The sequence below is a fragment of the Hyperoodon ampullatus genome (assembly GCF_949752795.1).
Source record: "Hyperoodon ampullatus genome assembly, chromosome: 16".
Lineage (NCBI taxonomy): Eukaryota > Metazoa > Chordata > Mammalia > Artiodactyla > Ziphiidae > Hyperoodon > Hyperoodon ampullatus.
The window spans coordinates 13,022,825-13,046,192 of record NC_136929.1 but is presented as its reverse complement, the minus strand read 5'-3'; the positions used below and the strand labels follow the sequence as shown (position 1 = coordinate 13,046,192).

Sequence of the window (23,368 nt, the reverse complement as noted above, 5' to 3'; positions counted from 1 at the left end):
TATTAATCCTTTATAAGATACATGATTTGCAAATATTTTCTTCCATTCTGTAGATTGCCTTTTCATTTGGTTGATGGTTTCCTTTGTTGTACAGGAGCTTTTTAGTTTGGTGTAGTCCCGTTTGTTTTTATTTGCTCTTGTTGCCTTTGCTCTTTGTGTCAAATCCAAAAAATTATTACCAAGACCAGTGTCAAGGAGCTTACTCCCTATGTTTTCTTCTAGGAGTTTTATGGTTTCAGGTCTTATGTTCAAAGCTTTAGATCCATTTTTGAGTTGATTTTTGTGTGTGGTATAAGGTAATATTCCAGTTCCATTCTTCTACATATGGCTGTTCAGTTTTCCCAGCACCAGTTACTGAAGAAACTATCCTTTCCCCATTGGCATATGCTTGGCTCCTTTGTTGTAAATTAGTTGACTATATATGTATGGGCTTATTTCTGGGTTCTCTAGTCTGTTCCATGGATCTATGCGTCTGTTTTTATGTTAATACCATACTGTTTTGATTGGTATAGATTTGTAATATAGCTTGAAATCGGGAAGTGTGATGCCTCCAGCTTGGTTCTTCTTTCTTAAGATTCCTTTGGCTATTTGAGGTTTTTTGTGATTCCTTACAATATTAGGATTATTTGTTATATTTATGTGAAAAATGCCATTGGAATTTTGATGGGGATTGCATTGAATCTGTAGATTGCTATGGGTAGTATGGACATTTTAACAATATTCTTCTAGCCCATGAGTACAGAAGAGCCTTAGATTAATTTGTGTCTTCTTCAGTTTCTTTCATCAATGTCTTTTTTTTTTTTTTTTTTTTTTTGCGGTACGCGGGCCTCTCACTGTTGTGGCCTCTCCCGTTGCGGAGGACAGGCTCCGGACGCACAGGCTCGGCGGCCATGGCTCACGGGCCTAGCCACTCCGCAGCATGTGGGATCTTCCCGGACCAGGGCACGAACCTGTGTCCCCTGCATCAGCAGGCGGACTCTCAACCACTGCTCCATCAGGGAAACCCTGTCTTATCATTTTTTTAAGTTGTTATTATCTGTCAAAAAACAAAATATTAAAAACAATAACTCTACTTCTTTGTATTCACTTAGCAGTGGCTTTTACATTTTCTGAATCATGGCTCTCAGGAATACATTTTGCATTGTACATACGGGCATAAATACGTATAACTGAAACCAAAATTTCGTGAAACAACAGTTACACTTGGTCTGTTGCTGGTATTATATTTTCTGTTTTATTTTCTGTTTTATTTCATTGTTTTTAAGTGTTCCTCTTGATCCACTAAATTGATCTCATCACACACGATCTGAAAACTGCTGTCCTGGAACATTTTACTCTAAGAAAAATAAATGGAACTACCTCTTTCATATTTTGAAACAACTTCTATCTTCTCTTCCTGCTTTTCCATTTTCCAACAATGCTATGTAAATGATCAGAAAGTGAAATGAATTTCCCAACATGAGTTAGTAAATGTTACCTCTGTCACAGAGAAAGATAACATTTAGTCAAGGAACAAAGAGATACATAAAGTGTATCTTTTGAGGAAGCATTTATTACTGTTTGTTGGGCATATTACAAATATGAGGACATATTTCTCTTGTGATTTTGTTTGTTCTGGTAAGGCAGGATAGCTCCTGCCTTGTGAAATTTAGAACAGAGAAAGGGATGTTGCAGTAGGATCCCAACCAGAATGTGTTCATTACTACAGCAGGTTGCTGTGGGGACTTGGGAGACTGATCTTTATGAGAGGTTTGCTGCATCTGTCTAGGATGATGTTGATTCAGCTCTGCCTTTAAGACAGTAAAAATAGATGAAGACGACCATAATTACAGCTATCTTAAAATTACTTAGTAAAATTACCCCAGAGAAACATTATAAACCTTTACTTAAAACATTTAGGAGTGTTGTTTTTCATGCTTTTCTAGGAGCAGCCCTTAAAAATCAGTAATTCGAATGTGGAAGTCCTACACCATATTGATAATTCAGTACATCTTAATGTTTTCATCTTACCAGATGTCTTTACATCTTCTGCAAATGAAATCTTAGAGGGTTTTTCTCTGGTTTTGGATGGAAAATTTTGTTTTGTTCTTAATTCTAAGTACGTGCATCCTTAGGTTTACAATGAACATAACAAATACTGTATATATTATAATTGCTCTCAGTCAGTATTTAATTTTATTGGGCATACTGATCTTATCTATGAAGACCATTAATTGCTAATCTGGTTAAAGCTGAGCTTCAGTACTTACTAGTCATATGATTTAGGAGCAAGTTAGCATTCTCTGCATCTCACCTTCCTCGTCTGGAATATGGGTATAATATAATAACTAGTAAGGTAATGAATGTAAAGTTTCTTTACATAGTAACTCTAAAATATCAACAATAAAGCTTCACCAAAAATCACAGAAATAGAAATGAGACCCAAGCATTTTCTGACTTTGTAAATCAGTATACTGCCACATGATTTCTTAGGCATTAGACTCACTTGCCTTCCCATATCTAGAAAAATTATATATTAGCTAATCTAGTATTGCATTTCCATTTTTCCATTGCTTTCTTGCCCGTGTCTGAAGTGCTCGTACAGTGTGTGTATTACAGAACTTACAGCATAGACCCTGAGCACTTTGTGTCTTTGCCTTCCACAGGAGACTCTCTTGCCTGTAAATGGTGACAATATGATTTTGTGACTCACAATTGTGATTTTTTTTTAGCACATGTATTTAAAATATAAAAAATATAGAAAGTGATCAGGCATATAATAAGTATTTGTTAAGTAACACTTTTCTTTTTTAAAAAGTTTATAATGATAATAGACCTTTTATGAATACCAAAACTATACATGGGTGAAGAAAATTTTAATAGTGTTTATGGCTAATTACATATATATATGTGTATATATGTATATAGGGGGGCAATGGAGGGAAATGTGTTGACAGAGCTTTTTAATAAATTGATTCTACAGGTTTTGTCTTTGTGTAAAAGTCTTCACTGTCAACATCAAATACTATGGTTTAAACCACTTTATTTGCATAACACTGCCCTGAGCATTATGCAGAATAAGTACAAGATACTATCTTTGTCCATCTGGCATGCCAAAATGTACTACAAATGAATATATATTTGACAGTGTTGAGTTTATTATATATGGAGAGAGAGACAGAATACATTTTTTGAAACAATTTGATTTCTAAGTTTTAAAGTATTATTCCACCAAAAACATTGCTTTTGCTAGGCCACTTTTTTTAAGGAATTTTTTTTTTTTGGCACAACTTTTTTTTTCTCTTCCTATTTTATGGAGATAATTCACATACAGCACTACATAAGTTTAAGGTATACAGCATAATGATTTGACTTACATGCATCATGAAATGATGACCACAGGAAGTTTACTGACCATCCATCATCTCATACAGATAGAACATTAAAGAATAGGAAAAAAATTTTTTTCCTTGCAATAGGACTCTTAGGATTTACTCTCTTAACTTTCATGTTTAACATACAGCAGTGTCCATTGTATTTATCATGTACTTATAACTGGAAGTTTGTACATTTTGACTACCTTCATCCAATTTCTCCCCCAACCCCCAGACACCCCTGCCTTTGGTAGCCACAAATCGTTCTGTTTTGCTATGAGTTACTTTGTTTTTGAAGCATAATTGGCCTACGACACTATGTGTGTTCCTGGTGCACAACATAGTGATTCGGTATTTCTGTATTGGGTTGGCCAAAAAGTGCCTTCAGTTTTTAAGTAAAAATAAAAGACACATTTTTCATTTTCACCATGAACTTTATTGAACAACGTATTCACCCTTTTGTGCCACTACCTTCTGCCATTTCTCAGGCAACTCCATAATTCCATCTTCCCAAAACTTTTTATCTTTTTGAGCAAAGAACTGTTCCAGGTGCCTTTTACAGTCTTACAGGGAATTGAAATTTTTTCCATTAAGAGAATTTTGTAAAGACCAAAATAAATGGAAATCTGAAGGTGCAATGTCTGGTGAGTATGGTGGATGAATCAGAACTTCCCAGCCAAGCTGTAACAGTTTTTGCCCGGTCATCAAAGAAACATGCAGTTTTGTGTTATCCTGATGGAAGATTATGCGTTTTCTGTTGACTAATTCTGGACGCTTTTCATCGAGTGCTGCTTTCAGTTGGTCTAATTGGGAGCAGTACTTGTTGGAATTAGTCATTTGGTTTTCCAGAAGGAGCTCATAATAGAGACCTCCCTTCCAATCCCACCATATACACAACATCACCTTCTTTGGATGAAGACTGGCCTTTGGTGTGGTTGGTGGTGGTGCATTTCGCTTGCCCCCTGATCTCTTCCTTTCCACATTACTGTACAGTATCCACTTTTCATCGCCCGTCACAATTTGTTTTAAAAACAACGTTTTCATTACATTTAAGTAGAGAATCGCATGTGAAAATGTGGTCAAGAAGGTTTTTTTCACTTAACTTCTGTGGAAACCAAACATAAAAGCGATGAACATAACCAAGCTGGTGCAAATGATTTTCAGTGCTTGATTTGGATGTTTTGAGTATGTCAGCTATCTCCTGCCGACATACTCAAAATATCCTGATTGTTCTCAGTTAATGTATCAGTTTGATCACTATCAACTTCAGCTAGTCTACCCAACCGTGGAGTATCATCCATCGAGAAATCTCCAGCACGAAACTTCGCAAACCACTTTTGACACGTTTGATCAGTCACAGCACCTTCTCCATATACTGCACAAATCTTTTTTTGCATTTTGGTTGCGTTTTTTCTTGAAATAATAAAGCATAATATGCCGAAAATGTTGCTCTTTTTCCTCCATCTTCAACGTTGAAATGGCTACACAAAAATTCACCAATTTTGATGTCTTTTTTAAAATGCACGCTGATATGATAGCTGTCACATACAGTCTAACAGAGTTGTTTCGAATGAAGTTAAAGACAACTAAGTGCTACTGGACCCACCTTACGGAAAAATCTGAACGAACCTTTTGGTCAACCCAATACGTTACAGAATGATCACCATGATAAGTCTAGTTACCATCTGTCATCATACAAAGATATTGCATTATTATTGCCTATATTCCCCTGTACAAATATATACTGTATATTTCATACCTCTGAATCATTTATTTTGTAACTGGAAGTTTGTACTTCTTAATCCCCCTCACTTGTTTCTCTCACCTTTTCTAAAGGTTTTTTGATGCATTCTAACTCATTATAGAAGGTCAAAATTTGTCTGTAAGACTAATGCCAACAATTATATATTTGCTTTGTTATATTTAGTACATTTTGATCCTCCCTGGAAATGAAATCTTACTTTGTATTTGGTTGTTGAATGGTTTGAGCAGAATTGTTATCTTAGAAAGCATTAAAAAAATAAACTGATTTATGGATAATTGAGAGAAAACAGCATAGATTAGCTAGTACGAAGGGAAGATAGCTGGGAGATTATCTAAAGATAAAAGTTCGTTATCAGGGATAGTTTAATATAGATTAAGAAACAAAGAATAAGCTTTATCTTAATATCAATTTTTTTGTCTTTGCATTTAGTGAAGCTGAAATATCCAAATATGGTACATATAAAACTATACTATCCAGGACTTCCCTGGTGGTGCAGTGGTTAAGAATCCACCTGCCAATGCAGGGGACACAGGTTCGAGCCCTGGTCCAGGAGGATCCCACATGCCGTGGAGCAACTAAGCCCGCGCACCACAACGAAGAGTAGCCCCCACTCACTGCAACTAGAGAAAGCCTGTGCAAGCAACAAAGACCCAACGCAGCCAAAAATGAATTAATTAATTAATTAAAAAAAAAAAAACTATGCTACCCAAAATATAATCCTCCACCCACCCACCCAGATGACCCACATACACTTGGACTGTTTTCTGCTTCGTGAACCAACACTCCAAACAGACTTTGTCCATCAGTCATAGTCATGTGGGCATAGTGAGGAGCTGGGTGCTCGTGGTAAGACAAGTGCGTACATACATGAACACTAACTAGACAGTTCAGACAATTTTTAAGTTTATTTTAGAAGAGCTGGAGATGAGAAAATAACTTTTCAATGATTAATCAGTTTACGCATAATACTGATGGCATGAAACTCTTTTCAGTGGTCGTGCATTAAAGAGCTTAATGTTTGCATGAACTCTACTTGTTCTTGCTCTCAAATGGCCATCAACCAGTGTCGGCATACTGCCCCCTTCAGGGAGGAAGGATATAAACAGAGTGTTGGGTGGTTGGAGGCCTCCCAGAGGTACAGCCGTTTGAAAAGTCCACTCTTGATGACACTATTCATTCCTCAGGCTACCCTGAGCACATCATCTGGTTTTACTGAAAGAAATACTTGGACATTTATGGAGGAAGGGACTATTTGGGAGAAGAAGATTTGTTCTGTTGCTCTCATCAGCACATCCTGTTAAAATCATAAGTACTGAAGCTTTTCTAGATCGTACTGACTAGCTTCTAACAATCCCATAAATATTTCCTTTGAATAAGTACCACTGCTTTGATCTGTTCCCTTTTCTCCAAAGGTGGCCGTATGTCTCTTTACCTGGGACAGTTCAGGTTTACACCTGTTGCCTTGGTACATTTATTTACAACGCCCCTTTCCATCTCAAAAGTGGCTCTTGGCAAAAATTATATGGTCCCTCTAGGCACTTACCTTAAGTTCCCTGTTTTTAGAATTATGTCAATTTCAATCCCATTTTTACTTGTATTTTTGTGATATCCAGTCTGTATAAACAGTCTCTTTCTTTGACTTGGCCAACGTCCTTCTGTATTACATTTCTGAATTTGGGGCAGCAGATCCTCGTGAACTGGAAATTTTATTCAGTTTAAAAGGTGACATCTTTTGGACTTCCCTGGTGGCGCATTGGTTAAGAATCTGCCTGCCATTGCAGGGGACATGGGTTCGAGCCCTGGTCCAGGAAGATCCCACATGCCTCGAAGCAACTAAGCGTGTGCACCACAGCTACTGAAGCCCGCGTGCCTAGAGCCCGTGCTCCGCAACAAGAGAAGCCACCACAATGAGAAGCCCACGCACTGCAACTAGAGAAAGCCTGTGCACTGCAAGGAAGACCCAACGCAGCCAAAAATTAATTAATTAATTAATTATTTTTTTAAAAGGTGACATCTTTTTTACTAAACATGCTAGACTAAAGATGGCTGTGGATTGTTTCACATGACTCCCAGAGAGAGGTGCGACCTGTTTCCCCTCCCCTTGAATCTGGGCCGACCTGTAACTACTTTGACCAAGAATGTATGGTGGGGGCTTCCCTGGTGGCGCAGTGGTTGAGAGTCCACCTGCCGATGCAGGGGACACGGGTTCGTGCCCCGGTCCGGGAAGATCCCACATGCCACGGAGCGGCTGGGCCCGTGAGTCATGGCCATTGGGCCTGCGCGTCCGGAGCCTGTGCTCCGCACCAGGAGAGGCCACAACAGTGAGAGGCCCGCGTACCGCAAAAAAAAAAAAAAAAAAAAAAAAAAGTATGGTGGAAGTGATGCTAAGCAAGTTTTGGGCCTAGTCTCTAAGAGGACAAAGCACCTTCCACCGTGGTCTTTTGGAGCCCTGAGCTGCCATATGAGAAGTCCAGCTACTCTCCTGGAGAACACATGAAAAGGCCCTGAGACTGTGTGGAGAGAGAGACGGAGGTACCCTTCCAACTGTGGCCACCAGCAGGCCAGACCTGAGGTGAAGCCAGCTTTGAGACTCCTCCCAGGCCAGCCCTAGCTGAACACCACTGAGTGAGCCCAGCCAGTGCCACGTGGAGCAGAAGAATCGGCCGCCTGAGCTCTGCCCAAGCTCCTGACTCACACCACCATGAAATCGAACACAATGGTTATGTTAAGCCATTAGTTTGGGGCTGGTTTTTTGTGCAGTCATAGTTATCTGGAACAATAAAACATTTTTAGGTGAACATGTTGATATTTTAGAAATTATTTTGATAAGAGTACTATTGATCCTTCGGATTTCTCGGTTAAGATCTTTAAAGAATGTGTAATGAGGATGAGTGACAAGTGAGTGAAAGGATGTACTTTAGCTCTTAAAAAGGTGGCAGATTGACACAGGCATCTACCACCTGCCTTCACACTGTATCTGTCCCATGTCATTTTACCATTCACACCCACATGTGATTAACTGCACTTTGAAGATGATATTTAATTTTATTAGAATATAACATATTAAAGTTTAGTTTCAGCAGAAAAATCTGCATATATGTATATACACTTTGGAACTGCTTGTAATAGTCTGTACTGCCCATCCCCATTCACTCTACCCACAGTGTATATTCTTTCTAAAAGTAGTTGACATATACCATCTAATTTATGTTAAAGAAAGCTTCTTCCATGTATGTATTTGGTGGTAGGCTGCTTCAGTTTTGATATCCAGCACCTGGCACAGAGAAAGCATCCAGTAAATGTTGAATTAGGAATAAAGGTCCCTTCAGTTCATTACCTTATGGATTTTGACCATTTTCTTTCTGAATATCTGGAGAACCCTTATATTGCAAATCAGTTTAAGCATTTCGGCACCTAATGGGAAGCATGATAAAGAATAAAAAATAAACAATTCTAGATGGTGTACATCCAAAATGCTTTTTTAGCCTAGTGACCATGGATATGTTTGCATTGTTTCTGTGACATTTTCACTATGGGTTACGTACAAAAACTGTCATATTTGAAGATAATCACTTCGTTGACTCATGCTATTTTGTATGGCTCTGAGCGTCAAGAATTGATTCCAGCACCGGAGATACAGCTACATAAAAAAACATTCATGGCCCTTGCCTTCCTGAGGTCCCAGATCTAACTTTAAAGGTGGCACAGCTGTTTTAAAGCAGAAGCAAGACTTTATCTCAGAACACCTAATTCTCTTCAGTTTTGTTTGGTTTCCGTTTTCTTTTTTATTATCCCACATTGTTTTATAGGACGTGAGAGCCATGGTTCATAAATAGTAACTTGACTTAGCAGTGCTTGGAGCAAGAAGATGAATAGAGTAAGGAAAGATACTTCTGTTCAGAGAAGATGGTAAATTGTCAGCTTCTGATATCAGAGGCAATAGTATCTATCCTGTTTTTCTTACATTGTTCCCATAAGAACTAATGGTCTGTAGAAAGTTAGGTTTGGCCATCCTGCCAGGGAATGGAAGCTGGAGATAGAAAATAAGGTAACTATGTAACAGTTTTTGTTACCATGTAACAATAGTATTTTACAATATCCATAATACTTCAATGGATAATTCATGTAAACTGCTTAGTGCCGTGTCTGGCACCTCCGAAGCCCTCTACAGATGCTAGCTGTTATTACTAAAGTCATCACTGTCATCTTCCATAACGTAATACCTAAGGATCAGTGATGTTTGTTTCACAGATAAGGAACAGGAGGCTCAGAGAGGTCACATGACATATCTGAGGGCGCACAGCCAGACTTTCTAGGTCCACTAAATCCACATCCAGTTCTCTCCCCCTTGCGGTGCAGTCCGTCATGATTTTAGCCAGTGACCACATTGGGCTTGACCTTGACTGTTAACGTAGAGATAGCCTTTATCAAGTGGTTGTAGAGCCATCACATATTTTTCTTAGGTAGTGGTTTGGGGGGATGGGGAGAGAACCGTGTGCAGGGCTTTAAGATAACTACTGAGGAAGTGGCATATAGGATAGAATAGAGGGGTGAGAAATTGGAGGTGGGACCAGTTAGGAGACTATTGCATAGCTCAGGTATGACTTGTTTTGGAAATGTAAGGGGTTTTGTAGCGGGAATGAAAATGAAGGGACATTTTCTCACATCCAATAATTCTCACCCTGCCTGTCCCCTGTAATCACTACTGTTCCAGACCTATTGTTACGGTCTCTCATCCCAAGGCTGATTACTTTAAAGACTAGTGAAGACTTTTGCTTACCACCCTTTCTCCCTCACTCTCACAGTGACTTCTTATAACTGTTTCTAACTTCTTTTAATTCACTGTTGACTTGAATCCTGTCAAAATATCGGTAACTCATCATTCTCCATTGGCTGCTGTTGGGCACCATAATCTCTGCCAATAATGATAGTTTCCAGCTCCTTTCTTCATTGTGCATTTGTTTTGTTTTGCCTTTGCCATCTGTCACCTGTTACTTCTCCCGCTTCAATGAGAAAAACCTTATTAATAGACATCCCCAGTCAAACTTATGCCAGTTGAACCAACCAGTTACAGCCTGTCATGCATAATTGATATGCTCGTCCCCTGAGCTGCTTATTGCTGGAGAGAAGAAAAGCTAATTCTGCTGGTCTGATAACCTGCATTTTCTAGAGATTCCGTGTGTTTTTGTGTTTTTAGTTTTGTTTGGTGCTGTTTGTATTTAGTGATTTGGAAATAAATATTTTAAGATCTTACTACAACAGTAGGAAAATACCCCAGGAAAAATACTCTTCTGGTCATAACTTAAAAGTTTCTAAAAAGTCTTAGCTCTTTCTAGCTTTGATACATCTTTAAATCTTCTTCAGTCGGAGGTAACTTTTAAGAAGTACTTGTAACTGAACTTTAACTGTGTATCAGATATATATGAATTTTCATTCATCAACATTTTTGCCAAGAATTTGAAATGAGGGGATGCCGAGAAGATATATCCTATAATTTGATATAAATTTAGATAACAGTTCAAATAACTTGCGTTTTCCTGAGCAATTGACTCAATTTAGTCTTTTCAAGTACAATAGTTGGACCTGTTTTTTAATGCAGAGGTTTTTAGATTTCGACTCTCACTAAAGATAAAAAGCATGTTTTATGTCTGAAGACCTTTGTTCCTTAGACAGATGAAAGCTATGTGTTTTTCGAATAGGTGTCCAAACTTGAACTTTCCCTGCTATTTAAATTATGTAAGAAGATGCATACTTTGTTGACAGGTTATTTGATGACTGAATATACATTAAAATGCAGATTGAAATTTAACTACACGTTAAAGTATCAAATGTGGACCAACAACTGCTTTCCTCTGCCTTATTTTGGATATCTTGGATATTGTGCTTTTAAAAAAAGGGGGGGGGAATCAACTGGTTTATTCAGATATTTTTGCGATTAGTTTCTAAATAACAAGGTTTAAGGCTTCCAGTTGCAAACACTTCCTCACATATGACACATTACTGGGGCAGATTATCTTCATTTCTAATAAATAAAAAGCCAGATTGAATGTGGTCATAATTATATTTTCTGTTTCTAACATGGATATTTGAAGTTCTCTGGCATACTGTGGCATCTTGATATGCCTGAAAAGAATTGTGGTCAGATGGATGCAATTTATAGATCTGACGGTGAAGAAAATGTTCAGAGTTATTATCATTTTTATTTCCAAAAACATATACTTTAGTATAGTACTCCTTATGCTTTCAGTCTTTAGCCAGTTTTGAATATAAAATAAACAGCATAGGACGTGGACAGAAATTTAAAATGGATTAGCAGTATTCAGCTGAATAATATACTAACTGATCGATTTTATCATGCACTTTGTGTGACTTGCACCCCATAACCAACATGCATGCTCACTCAGTTTGTCTTGAAGGTTATTTTACCATTCCTATTTCAATGAGGAAATCATTTAGATAATTATCTCATTTATTGATTTTTTTCTGTTTCAATTTATTATTTTATTGATGTATAACTTTTATGTAGTGAAGTACATAAATTAAGATTAGACAGCTAGATGTGTACTCCAGGTAGCCAAGTCCCAGATGAAGATGTGGGACAAACATTTCAAGCAACACAGCAGGTTCCCTCATGCTTCATCCCTGTCACTTCCATGCTCAAAGGCCAGCACAGATTAGTTTTGTCTGTTATTAAGCTTCTGGCCTTTATCATTCAACATCCTCTTTGTCAGATTCATCCATGTTGCTTGTAGCAGTAGCTGATTCTTCACTGAGGTACAGTAGTCCCCTTGTATGTAGTCCTCTTGTATGATTTCATTATTTATTCTGTTGATAAGTATTTGGGTAGTTTCTAGATCAGGGCTATCATGAGTAACACTACTGTGAACATTCTAGTACATATCTTTTGGTGCATATATGTACACTGTCCCTTGGTAGTAGAATTCTACCTTGGAGTAGAATTATTGGGTCATAAATGCATAGGCTCAGCATTAGTAAATACAGTTCCTTGAACAACATGGATTTGAACTGTACAGGTTCACTTATATGCAGAAATTTTTCAAAACTAAATTACTGCAGTGCCACACAGTCCATGGTTTGTTGAAGCCCTAGTTAGTTGTGGAGGAACCATGGATACGGAGGGCCAACTATAAGCTATATGCAGATTAACCCCCAGGTTGTTAAAGGGTCAACTGTTCTGCCAAATGATTTTCCAAAGTAGTTGTACCGATTTACTATTCCCACAATAAGAGTTTCAGTTGTTCCACATCCTGGTCAACATTTGATATAGTCAGTCTTTTAAAATTTTAGCTTATCTGATAAGATTTTAGTGGTACCTCATTTTGATTTTCGTTTTTATTTCCCTGGTGTATAATGATGAACGCCTTTTTGTATGCTTAATGATTATTTGCATATCTTCTTTTAAAAAATACCTGCTCAAGTGTTTTGTCCACTTAAAAATTGTATTGTCTTACATTTTGTAGAAATTCTTTATACATTTTGGATAGAAGTCCTTTGTCAGATATATGTATTGCAGACACCTTTTCCCAATCTTGCCTTACCTTTTGACTTGCTTAATAGTTTCTTTTAATGAGCATAAATTCTTAATTTTAATGAAGTCTACTTTATTAATCTTTTATGGTTCTTTTCTGTGTCCTAATTAATATATCTTTGTCCACTCTAAGGTTATGAAGATTCATCCTCCATATTTCTTTCTAGAAGGTATATTTACTTTCATTCTATGATTCATCTGTAATTTGTGTTAGTGGTGTAAGATGGGGGGGTGGTTCAAGGGTTTTTTGGGTTTTGTTTTCTGGGTTTTATCCACATATGGCTATCCAGTTGATCTAGTGCTATTTATTTAAGAGACCGTTTCCCCAATGAATTGTAGATGCACCTTTGTCATAAATCAGGCAAATCTATATGTGTAGGTCTGTTTCTAGACCCTCTGTTCTGTTCCATTTTTCTATTTCTTCTTATGTGTAAACCACACCGTCTTAATTATTATAGCTTTATAAGTCTTGATATCTGGTTTCTAATACTCAAGCTTTGTTTTAATTCTTCAGATTTACTTTGGCTATTCTAGTTATTTTGCTTTTCCATAGAATTCTTTGCATTTCCAAAAATCATCTGTCAGTTACCCCACACGCACAAAATTATCAAAAACCTGCTGTCGGGCTTCCCTGGTGGCGCAGTGGTTGAGAGTCCGCCTGCCGATGCAGGGGACACGGGTTCGTGCCCCTGTCCGGGAAGATCCCATGTGCCACAGGGCGGCTGGGCCCGTGAGCCATGGCCGCTGAGCCTGCGCGTCCGGAGCCTGTGCTCCGCACCAGGAGAGGCCACAACAGTGAGAGGCCCACGTACTGCAAAAAAAAAAAAAAAAAAAAACTAGTAAAAGCAATAGTTTACCTATGAATCTTACTGATTTCTCTTTTTTGTCAGACAACTACCTGCTGTCTTCTTCAACCAGTCCATTATCATGTCTTTGTTGGTGCTGCCTCCGAAATATATTTTAAGTTTTATTTCTTAATACTGTCATTGCCATCATCCCAATTCAAGTCATCGTTGACTTTTGCCTGGAACAGTACAATCATCTCCTGTCTTCCTGCTACTATTGTGCCCCTAAAGAACATTTTCTGTACATTAACCACACTGATCTCTTAACACATAGACCACCTAATTTTTTTTTGTTAAAAGACCTTCAGTGACTTTCTCCTATTCTTAAAATAGTGGCCATAGGTCCTTCTTCAATCATCCCTCATGCTTTTCTCCCCCCTTGCTCTTTATTCTGTAATCGTTCCAGTCTCCTTTTTGTTCCCTGAATGAGCCTAGCACTCTTCTACAACCTATCCTTTTATTTTCTTCTGGCTAAAATGTTTGATTCCTGGTTTTCTCCCATGGCTGACTCAACTCTCAGTCTTCAAGTTTCTGCTTAGAATTCATCTCCCAGAGATGCCTTCTTTGATCACCTCATGTAATATTGGCCTGCCCAAGTTACTGTACATTAATCAATATTGGTTTTCTTTGAAACAGCTATCACAGTCTTTAGTTACATTGGTTGTTTGTTTATAGTGTTACCTTCAACTTGAGCGTAAACTCCAAGGATTTTATTTGTCTTATATCTCCAGTCCTTCACACAATGCCTAGTAGATACTCAAGAAATAAATTAATGAAAACCTATGAACCCCAAATTCTTAATGATATAAAATGTAAATAAGAGTTCAGACAAATGAGCTATTTATAAAAGGAAGATTTTAAAAGAGATGAAATTTGACCTAAATTTCTAATGATAGTTAGAATTTTGATTGGTAGGGACTTCTATCGTTAGAGGACCATCATGAACAAGGAAACAGAATTTAGAACAGAAGATTCTCTTTGGAAAGTTGTAGGAGATAAAGTTGAATTAGATATGAAGAGCTAGAGTTTGGAAACCTAAAGAAGCTAAACAGAGGGGTTTAGGTATAAAATGATCAGTAGTGGAGAGCTGTTGTCACCCCCTGAGAAGAGGAGCATGAATGACATCATATGAGTAAATTTTTTCAAGGAATTGGTGCATTTCATCTAAGTTTTTATTTCAGGAGCATATTCTCTTTCATGTCTGTAGGGTGTGTAGTAAGTTTCCTCTTTCTGGTATTGTTAATTTGTGTCATCTTTTTTTCTTGATCAATCTGGCTAAAAGTTTATCAGTTTTATTGGTCTTTTCAGAGAACTAGATTTTTAATTTTGTTGATTTTCTACATTGTTTTTCTCTTTTCAATTTCTTTTATTTTTGTTCTTTATTATTTCATCCTTCTGCTTAATTTGGATTTACTTTGTGCTTTTTCTAGTTTCTTAAGGTAGTAGCACAGATCATTGATTTAAGACCTTTCTTCTTTTCAAATATAAACACTTAATGCTATAATTCTCTCTGTGCAGTGCTTTAACTACATCCCACAGATTTTGATATGTTCTATTTTCATTTTCATTCAAATAAGTGTTTTCTTATTTTTTAATGATGTCTTCTTTGACCCATAGATTATTTTGAAGTATATGGTTCCATTTCTAAATATCTGGAGATTTTTCTTAATATCTTTTTGTTACTGATTTCTAGTTTAATTCCACTATGGTCCGAGAATATATTTTGTATCATTTCAGCTCTTTTACATTTGTTACAGTTTTTATAGCCAAAAATATGGTCTGTCTTAGTGAATATTGCAGGGGCACTTGACAAGAATATATATTCTGCTTTTATGATGTAGAGTGTTCTATAAATATTAATTAGATAAAGTTGGTCGATATCCTTCTGCATTGCTACACAGTTCTCACAGTTGGGGTCATCTTCCTAGCATAGTGGGCAGAGAAAAAAGGAGGAAAAAAACTAAAGATTTCTCTCATTCTCTTTGGACCTTAAGGAGCCCTTTTTTCAGTTCCTCTAACCAGAAATTTCTAATGAAGTCTTAGCTATTGGCATTGCCCACTACCCCAGCTCTGCTAGGGGCCCACTGTAGGTGAGTTGTGAAAGGAAAAACAAGAAAAAAGGGAGGTTTTGGCTTCCCTGGTGGCTCAGGGGGTAAGAATCCGCCTGCCAATGCAGGGGACACGGGTTTGATCCCTGGTCCAGGAAGATCCCACATACCACGGAACAACTAAGCCCGAGCACCACTACTGAGCCTGCGCTCTAGAGCCCGCGAGCCACAACTACTGAGCCTGTGAGCCACAACTACTGAGCCCGCCTGCCACAACAACTGAAGCCCGCACACCTAGAGCCCGTGCTCCGCAACAAAGAGAAGCCACCGCAATGAGAAGCATGCACACTGCAATGAAGAGTAGCCCCCACTCGCCGCAGCTAGAGAAAGCCCGCATGCAACAATGAAGACCCAACGCAACCAAAAATAAAATAAATTTATTTTTTAAAAAAAAACTAAAAAAAAAAGAAAAGAAAAACGGGAGGTTTCCCCACCCACACAAATAATCCAGCTCACAGAGATCCCTTTACCCTGATCTTCTGGGTAGAAAGACAGAATTTCTCCCAGAGTTCTGGCTGAGTGCATACCACTGAGTGCCCACCCTCAGCTCAAGGCCACAAGAGAAAAGAGGAAAAACTAGGAAATTCAACCTCCATATGGGTCTTCTCTCTAAGAATTGGCTCTCCTCCCCAATCTGCCTGCTTTTCTTTACTTTTCAGAGTTGTTTGGTAGTTGCTGTTTGTATTTTGTCCTGAGTTTTTACCTGTGATTAGTGGGATATAAAGACTTTAGTGGACTTAAGCCAACTTGGCTACCCTAGTCCTCAAGTAGCTCTTTTCAAAAGACTTTATTTCTTGGACTTCCCTGGTAACGCAGTGGTTAAGAATCCGCCTGCCAATGCAGGCGACACGGGTTGGATCCCTGCTCCGGGAAGATCCCACATGCCGTGGAGCAACTAAGCCCGTGCGTCGCAACTACTGAGCCTACACTCTAGAGCCTGCGTGCTGCAACTACTGAGCCCGCGTGCTGCAACTACTGAAGCCCACAAGCCTAGAGCCCATGCTCCGCAACAAGAGAAGCCACCGCAATGAGAAGCCCGCTCACCGCAACAAAGAGTAGCCCCCACTCGCCGCAACCAGAGAAAAGCCGACACGCCACAACGAAGACCCAACACAGCCAAAAAAATAAATAAATAAATAATAAAATAACAGAATAAAAAAAAAAGACTATTTCTTCAGAGTAGTTTAAGGTTCACAGCAAAATTGAGGTGATGCGGAGATTTCCTGTATAGCCCCTGAGCCTACCCGTGCATAGCCTTTCCCATAAGCAATATCCCCCACCAGAGTGGTACATTGGTTAAACTGATGAACCTACACTGACGCATCATAATCATCCAAAGTCAGTAGTTTACCTTAGTACACTCTTGGTGGTGTACGTTATGTGGATTTGGGCAAATGTTCAATAGCATGTGTTCATCACGGTGGTATCAGAAAGAGTATTTTCACTGCCCTGAAGATCCTCTGTGCTCCACCTCTTCACCCCTTCCTCCCCACCCCCACCAACTCCGGGCAACCACTCATCTTTTAACTGTCTCCATAGTTTTGCCTTTTCCAAAATGTCGTATAATTGAAACCATACAGTATGTAGCCATTTCAGATTGGTTTCCTTCACTTAATGCGCCTTTAAGTTTCCTACCTGTCTTTTCATGGCTTGATAGGTCATTTCTTGTTAACACTGAATGATATTTCATTGTCTGGATGTACCACAGTTTATCCATTCACCTACTGAAGGATATCTTGGTTGCTTCCAAGTTTGGGCAATTATGAATAAAGCTGCTATGTACATCCATATGCAGGTTTTATATATTCATAATTACTCACTTTTGGGGATAACTACCAAGGATTGCTGGATTGTATGATAAGAGTATGTGTAGTTTTCTAAGAAACCACTAAACTGTCCTCCGGTGGCTGTACCGTTTTGCATTCCCACCAGGAATGAATGAGAGTTCCTGTTGCTCCTGTCTATCATTTGGTGTTGTCAGTGTTCTAGATTTTGTCCATTCCAGTAGGTGTGTAGTGGTATCTCTGTTTTAATTTGAATTTCTCTGACAAAATATGATGTGCAGCATCTTTTCACTTGCTTATTTGCCATCTGTATATCTTCTTCATTGAGATGTCTATTAAGGTCTTTCGCCCATTTTTTAAATTGGGTTGTTTATTTCTTGTTGAGTTTTAAGACTTCTTTGTATATTTCGGATAACAATCCTTTATCAGATGTCTTTTGCAAATATTTTCTCCCTCAAATGGTTTTTTAATACAACATTCAAAATGCCTGAGTTGCATTGTCATGATCAATTGGTCCCTCACCATCAAACTGTTCTTCTGATACAGTGTCAGCTCTTAATTTCTATTAAAACAGATTATTTTTATCTACATTGGTTTGGAGTATCCGTGATAGTTTTGAGTATCTTTTTAGTGTTATTACGCTCCTAACTTAATTTTTACATTACATTTACAAATTTCTCTCTGTTCTTCAGTATGCAGTCTGAAACCAAGAGAAAGTTGCAGCATAGAATTGTGGTTGCCTTTCATTACTCGAGCTAAATTACCAGAAGTGCTCTTTTAAGATGAAATATTTAGTCACCTCAAAACAAATCAGTTTAGAGGAAGACGGAAGCCTTATTTAGCTTATGTTTTCCATCCTTACGAGAAGTATTGATGTTTTATGCTGGCAGGCTGTGGTAGGAGCCTTCAACTCCTACCCCAAAACCGTTCTCTTTCTCCAGAACTGCTATAATACTTTATTGAAAGATTAAAAATATCAATCCCAAGGGTGGGGAAACAGGCAGTCTTGAGCACTGTTGGTTGTAGTATAAATTTCTGGATGTCAGTTGAGATTACATGTATGTGTGCATGGCAATCTGGTTATCTAATCTAGAAATGTGATTTTTCTGGTTTAAATGGTATGCCATACACACACACACACACGTTATGCATACCTTTGAGAAAGAAGTTATACCTCTAGGTGTAGTTCATCAGATTGCTGTTTGTTGGTGAAAAAAATGACTAGAGGGGAACTCTCCATGCACAAATGGAGAAGGAGTCATTAAATTACGGTATGTTTATCGTGGAGACTATAAAACGGAATACTGTTTAGCCATTAATATGATGTATATCACTTATTGATATACAAAGTCCATGATAAGTGAAAATCGAAGCTGGTATAATCTCCTTTCATAAAAATTTACATTTATATAGATATGTATAGGAAAATAGTGAAACGAAATACACCAAAATAGTTATAGCAATTATTCTCATAGAGGTGAGATTAAGAATGTTTTTCAATTTCCTTTTTACCTATTTAAATATTGCCATGGGTTTTTTTAAATCATTATGTGTTACTTATTTGACCAGGGAGCTGGAGAAGAAAAGCCATTTTCAACTTGGAGAAAAGATTTCTATGTTCTCAAGCGTAAAAGGAGGGACAAGGTGTTACAGATCACAGCTCATTAGATAGGGATCAACTTTTTAGCACTGACTTTTTAACACTAACACTTAACAGAACTGACAGGAAGGACAAAATGGGTGGCCTGAGATATGATTTCCACGTCACTAAAGAGGTTGAAATATAACCATTTGGTAAGGTTGTCATGGAAATGATTAAAGCATCAAGTATTCTGACATTTTGCCTTGAGACCCGCTTGGTAGGTGAGATTTTTAACAACGGGTGGAAGGTTGAACAAGGGGACCCTGTAAGTAAAAATCTTTCCGATTCTCATTGCTGAATTTAAAGAGAATTGTATTTCAACCTGCTCTTGAAAGAGTGACTGAGAAGACAGCAGCCTGGTCAAATTCATGTGAAGCATAGCCTTCTTTTAATATGCTACAATGCAACACCCTCAAAAGGAAGTTAAAGGAACTGAGTGTAGTGGTATCTGTCTACAGCTTATCATTGGTGAATAAATGCAGGGAAGAAGGAATTGATCCTGGACTTGCGACAGTATAAAACCATGAACTATACACATACAGTATTGTTTGGGGTCACAACGCAGTAGATCAGGTGAGTGATTCCTAAGCCCTGCTGAACCTCACAATTAGTCTTCAGAACTTATAGATCTAGATAGGTATTTTTTAATAGGGTCTTGAGTCCTGATCCCACAAATTCAGATTCAGTAGCTCTGGAGTTGGGCCTGGGAATCAGTATTTTTAATTCTCAAGCTATTTTGGTGATCAGCCAAGTTTAGACACAACCAGAATAAAATATACATACACATATACCCATATCAAGACAGTTACATAAAGACTGTTGACAAACATCAAATGCTTTGAACTATTCATATTTCTAAAGCTGCCTTCACTGAGAAGCCATCCACATTCTACAGCTAAGTGATACTCACGCCAGTATTTTTTTTTTGATGAGAACTCTTGAGATTTACTCTCTTACTTTTCATATGTAACATACAGCAGTGTTAAATTATATTTATCATGTTGTACATTACATCCGTAGTGCTTATTTATTTTATAACTGGAAGTTTGTACCTTTTGCCCACCTTCATCTAATTCCTCCTCCCTCAGCCCCCCTCCTCTGGTAACCACAAATCTGATCTCTTTTTCTATAAGTTTGTTTGGTTTTTTTTCATTTTACGACTTTATTGGAGTATCATTGCTTTACAATGGTGTGTTAGTTTCTGCTGTATAACAAAGTGAATCAGCTATACGTATACATGTATCCCCATATCTCCTCCCTCTTGCGTCTCCCTCCCTCCCACCCTCCCTATCCCACCCCTCCGGGTGGTCACAAAGCACCGAGCTGATCTCCCTGTGCTCTGCGGCTGCTTCTCCCACTAGCTATCTACCTCACATTTGGTAGTGTATATATGTCCATGCCTCTCTCTCCATGCCAGTATTTCTGATGTTTCATTCAATGCATTAAGAAGAGCTGCTCAAAAGAACTAATTTTATTTATTAACATATTATGTAATCATGCTCATGATACAGTAAACAACACGAACATTCATGTTAATAAAACAAGAGTTCTCAGAATATAAACAAAAATAAAAGTGAGATGCAGAAGCCACCATATGATCCTGCTCTCAAAGGAAACATCAAGGAAGTTATGCTGAAGCTGATGAGAAACCAGCTGATGTTTAAGACGTGGACAGCGTGGGACTCTGCTCTTAACGATAACAATAATACATACATTAAATATTTTCGGAATTTCGCATCTTCACCTTTGTTCCCAAGTGATGTGTTTAGAAAAGGGAAAAAATGAAGACAACTCACGAAACTATTATAAATATAGAGCATGAAATGCAAGTACCGCCGTCACCTGCCAACCAAGCACCTAGTCTTCCTAGATAATCTAGTTGGCCCTGTCACAGACGTCACGTTTGTCTTCTGAGGCCACTTTTGCCACACAGGTTCCAAAGTTCTGTTTAGCCTGAAATGAACAGGTTTCCTGTGCTGCAGGGTTTCTGGCTGCAGGAGTGGCAGGAGGCTATACAGATGGGCCCCCAGCCATCACACACACTCGCACCAGCTTTCACACTGCCTGGCCTGAGTCCTGCCTGGCACGCTCTTCCCCAGATACCTGCCTGGCAAACTCCCTTACACCTTTGCTCGCATGCCACCATCCCCAACAAGGCCTACCCTGCTCATCTGGTTTAAAGTAGCGCCTGTGCTCCCAGCCCCCTCCCTGTTCTGCAGTTTTTTTCCATCGCACTTAACACCATTCAGTAAACCAATAATTTACGTATTTACTTAGGTGTATTATCACTTAGGTGTATTATCGATGACCGTCTCCTCTCCTAGACTCTAGGGCAGAGCTCTTTGTTTTATTCACTGATGTATCACAAGTGCCTAGAATAGTATCTAGCACATAGTAGGCCCTTATCAAATAAACGTGTTAAATGGATGAAGAAATATACAACACATTGATTGCTTATCACCAGTTATTTACGCAGCGGCAGGCAGTTGTCCGTAGAGCCTTCAGTGCTTGCATAGCTAAAAGCATCCCACGTTTCCGTGTTTGAACAGTGGTGTCAGTGAGATGGAGCTGCCGGGGCCCCAAGTGCATCTCCACCTTCCTGGGAGGAGGAGTGCACTGCACCCGCTCCACTCGCCAAGTCGGAAAGCTCTGCCGCCTGGGGCCTTCGCCCCACTGAATCTGACGAGGTTACCCCTGCACGTTGGGCTTACTCCTGAGGCGTCCATCCGCATCTCTTGTGAAGCTCAGCCTGTTGGGTGCTGTCCTTAGAGCAGTGCTGGGCTCTCAGCAGTCACTCAGTAAGTGATACGTGTCATCTTGGGAGTGACCTGCTGTGTCTGTGCTGACTTTCAACTTCAGGGCTTAAGAACCCCTTAGAAATTCGCTAGTCCAGCTCATTTTATAGTCCAAGAAACCACGGAACATAGATATTAAGTTAATTTTCTAAATTCACAGCACTGGCCAGAGGCAGTTCTGGAACTGGAGTCCTGGTCCGGGTGTTTTTGGTTTGCTTGTTAATGTACCGTATAGCCACAGTGGAGAGCAGGACCAGTTTCCTCACAGCCTCACTTTATTCCGTCAAGCTCATCCTCTGCTGCTTTCCCTTTTCTTTTTCACTCATCCTCCTAAAGGAGGATCCAGGTTTCTCCAGAGCTTCCCTCCACACAGAGGACCAATTCTGTCATCCCAACCTTGTTTAAGTCCTTGTCAGGCTGAAAAGAACCGTGATTGTCTTTCAACAGGCTAATCTATAACAGTTTGTATAAAGGGATAGAGTGTAGTTGTGTTTGGTGGGTTTCATCCTAATGAGTTCTACTAGCTTTTTTCTTATTTAGGAACTGTTAGAACATGATCAGTTTTGTATACTTCTAGAACATAGTAAAATGCTGAAATTATATAAAATTATAAATTATTCGTTTAGTCACAAGAGCTATTACCTCATCTGAATTTTTGTAAGCATCTCTTATAATGAAAAAAGTTTAAATTAATCCATATAAAGGGATTTATTCTGAGATTCTGAGAATAATTTTCCAAGTATATCTGGAAAGGTTAATTGATTTTAAAAGATGTATAATTGATTAATTTAAAACATCATTTTGAAAAACCCATTTATCACCTACCATGAGAGCTGTTTCTAAATGCCTTCTGGCAACTGTCAAACCAACTGGAGCAAATAATTTTTCATGTAACTAAAAAGTATATTTGCAGTAGAATATAGTGACAAAAGAGAAAATACACTTCACCTGTTTAACTTTGTGCTAACTTCTCCAATATCTGTGTGTTTTGTTTCTTCTCTCGTAGGTATGAGAAAGTGCCAGTCATCTTGGTGGGGAACAAAGTAGATCTGGAAAGTGAGAGAGAAGTGTCCTCCAGTGAAGGCAGAGCCCTTGCAGAAGAGTGGGGTTGCCCCTTCATGGAGACGTCTGCCAAGAGTAAAACAATGGTGGACGAACTCTTTGCAGAAATCGTGAGGCAAATGAACTATGCCGCGCAGCCCGACAAGGATGACCCGTGCTGTTCTGCATGTAACATCCAGTAGCATTCACACGTGGCTGTCCTGGGCAGGAGCTGCCCTGAATCGTAGGCGATACCAACCTCGTCTGCTCAGCAGTGGAGCTTGCAGGATGTGTGGTGTGAATCTCCAGTGAAATAGCAGTCCTTGTTCAGAGTGGAGCAGTGATGGTCAGTTGATGTCTCTGAGTAACATGTGGGTTCAGTAACTCCAGTCTTCACCGTGGTCCTCAATCTTCTCTAGGCACCTGCAGCTTCAGGCATAGCCAAGTCGATCTACAGAGTGTTCTCCTTTGAAAGCTATCATGGCA

General features: G+C 38.8%; 1 protein-coding gene across 1 annotated transcript in view; it reads left to right on the top strand.

The window, feature by feature from the left end:
* The window catches only part of RAP2A (RAP2A, member of RAS oncogene family), a gene marked incomplete at both ends in the record, with an annotated part of 32,781 nt that extends 9,696 nt beyond the window's left edge, over nucleotides 1-23,085 (top strand). Inside the window, one exon of the mRNA XM_079721990.1 lies at nucleotides 22,848-23,085. Within this exon, the coding sequence (XP_079578116.1) occupies nucleotides 22,848-23,085 (238 nt within the window). The remainder of the gene's footprint in view (nucleotides 1-22,847) is intronic.
* Between the last annotated feature and the right edge of the window lie 283 nt (nucleotides 23,086-23,368).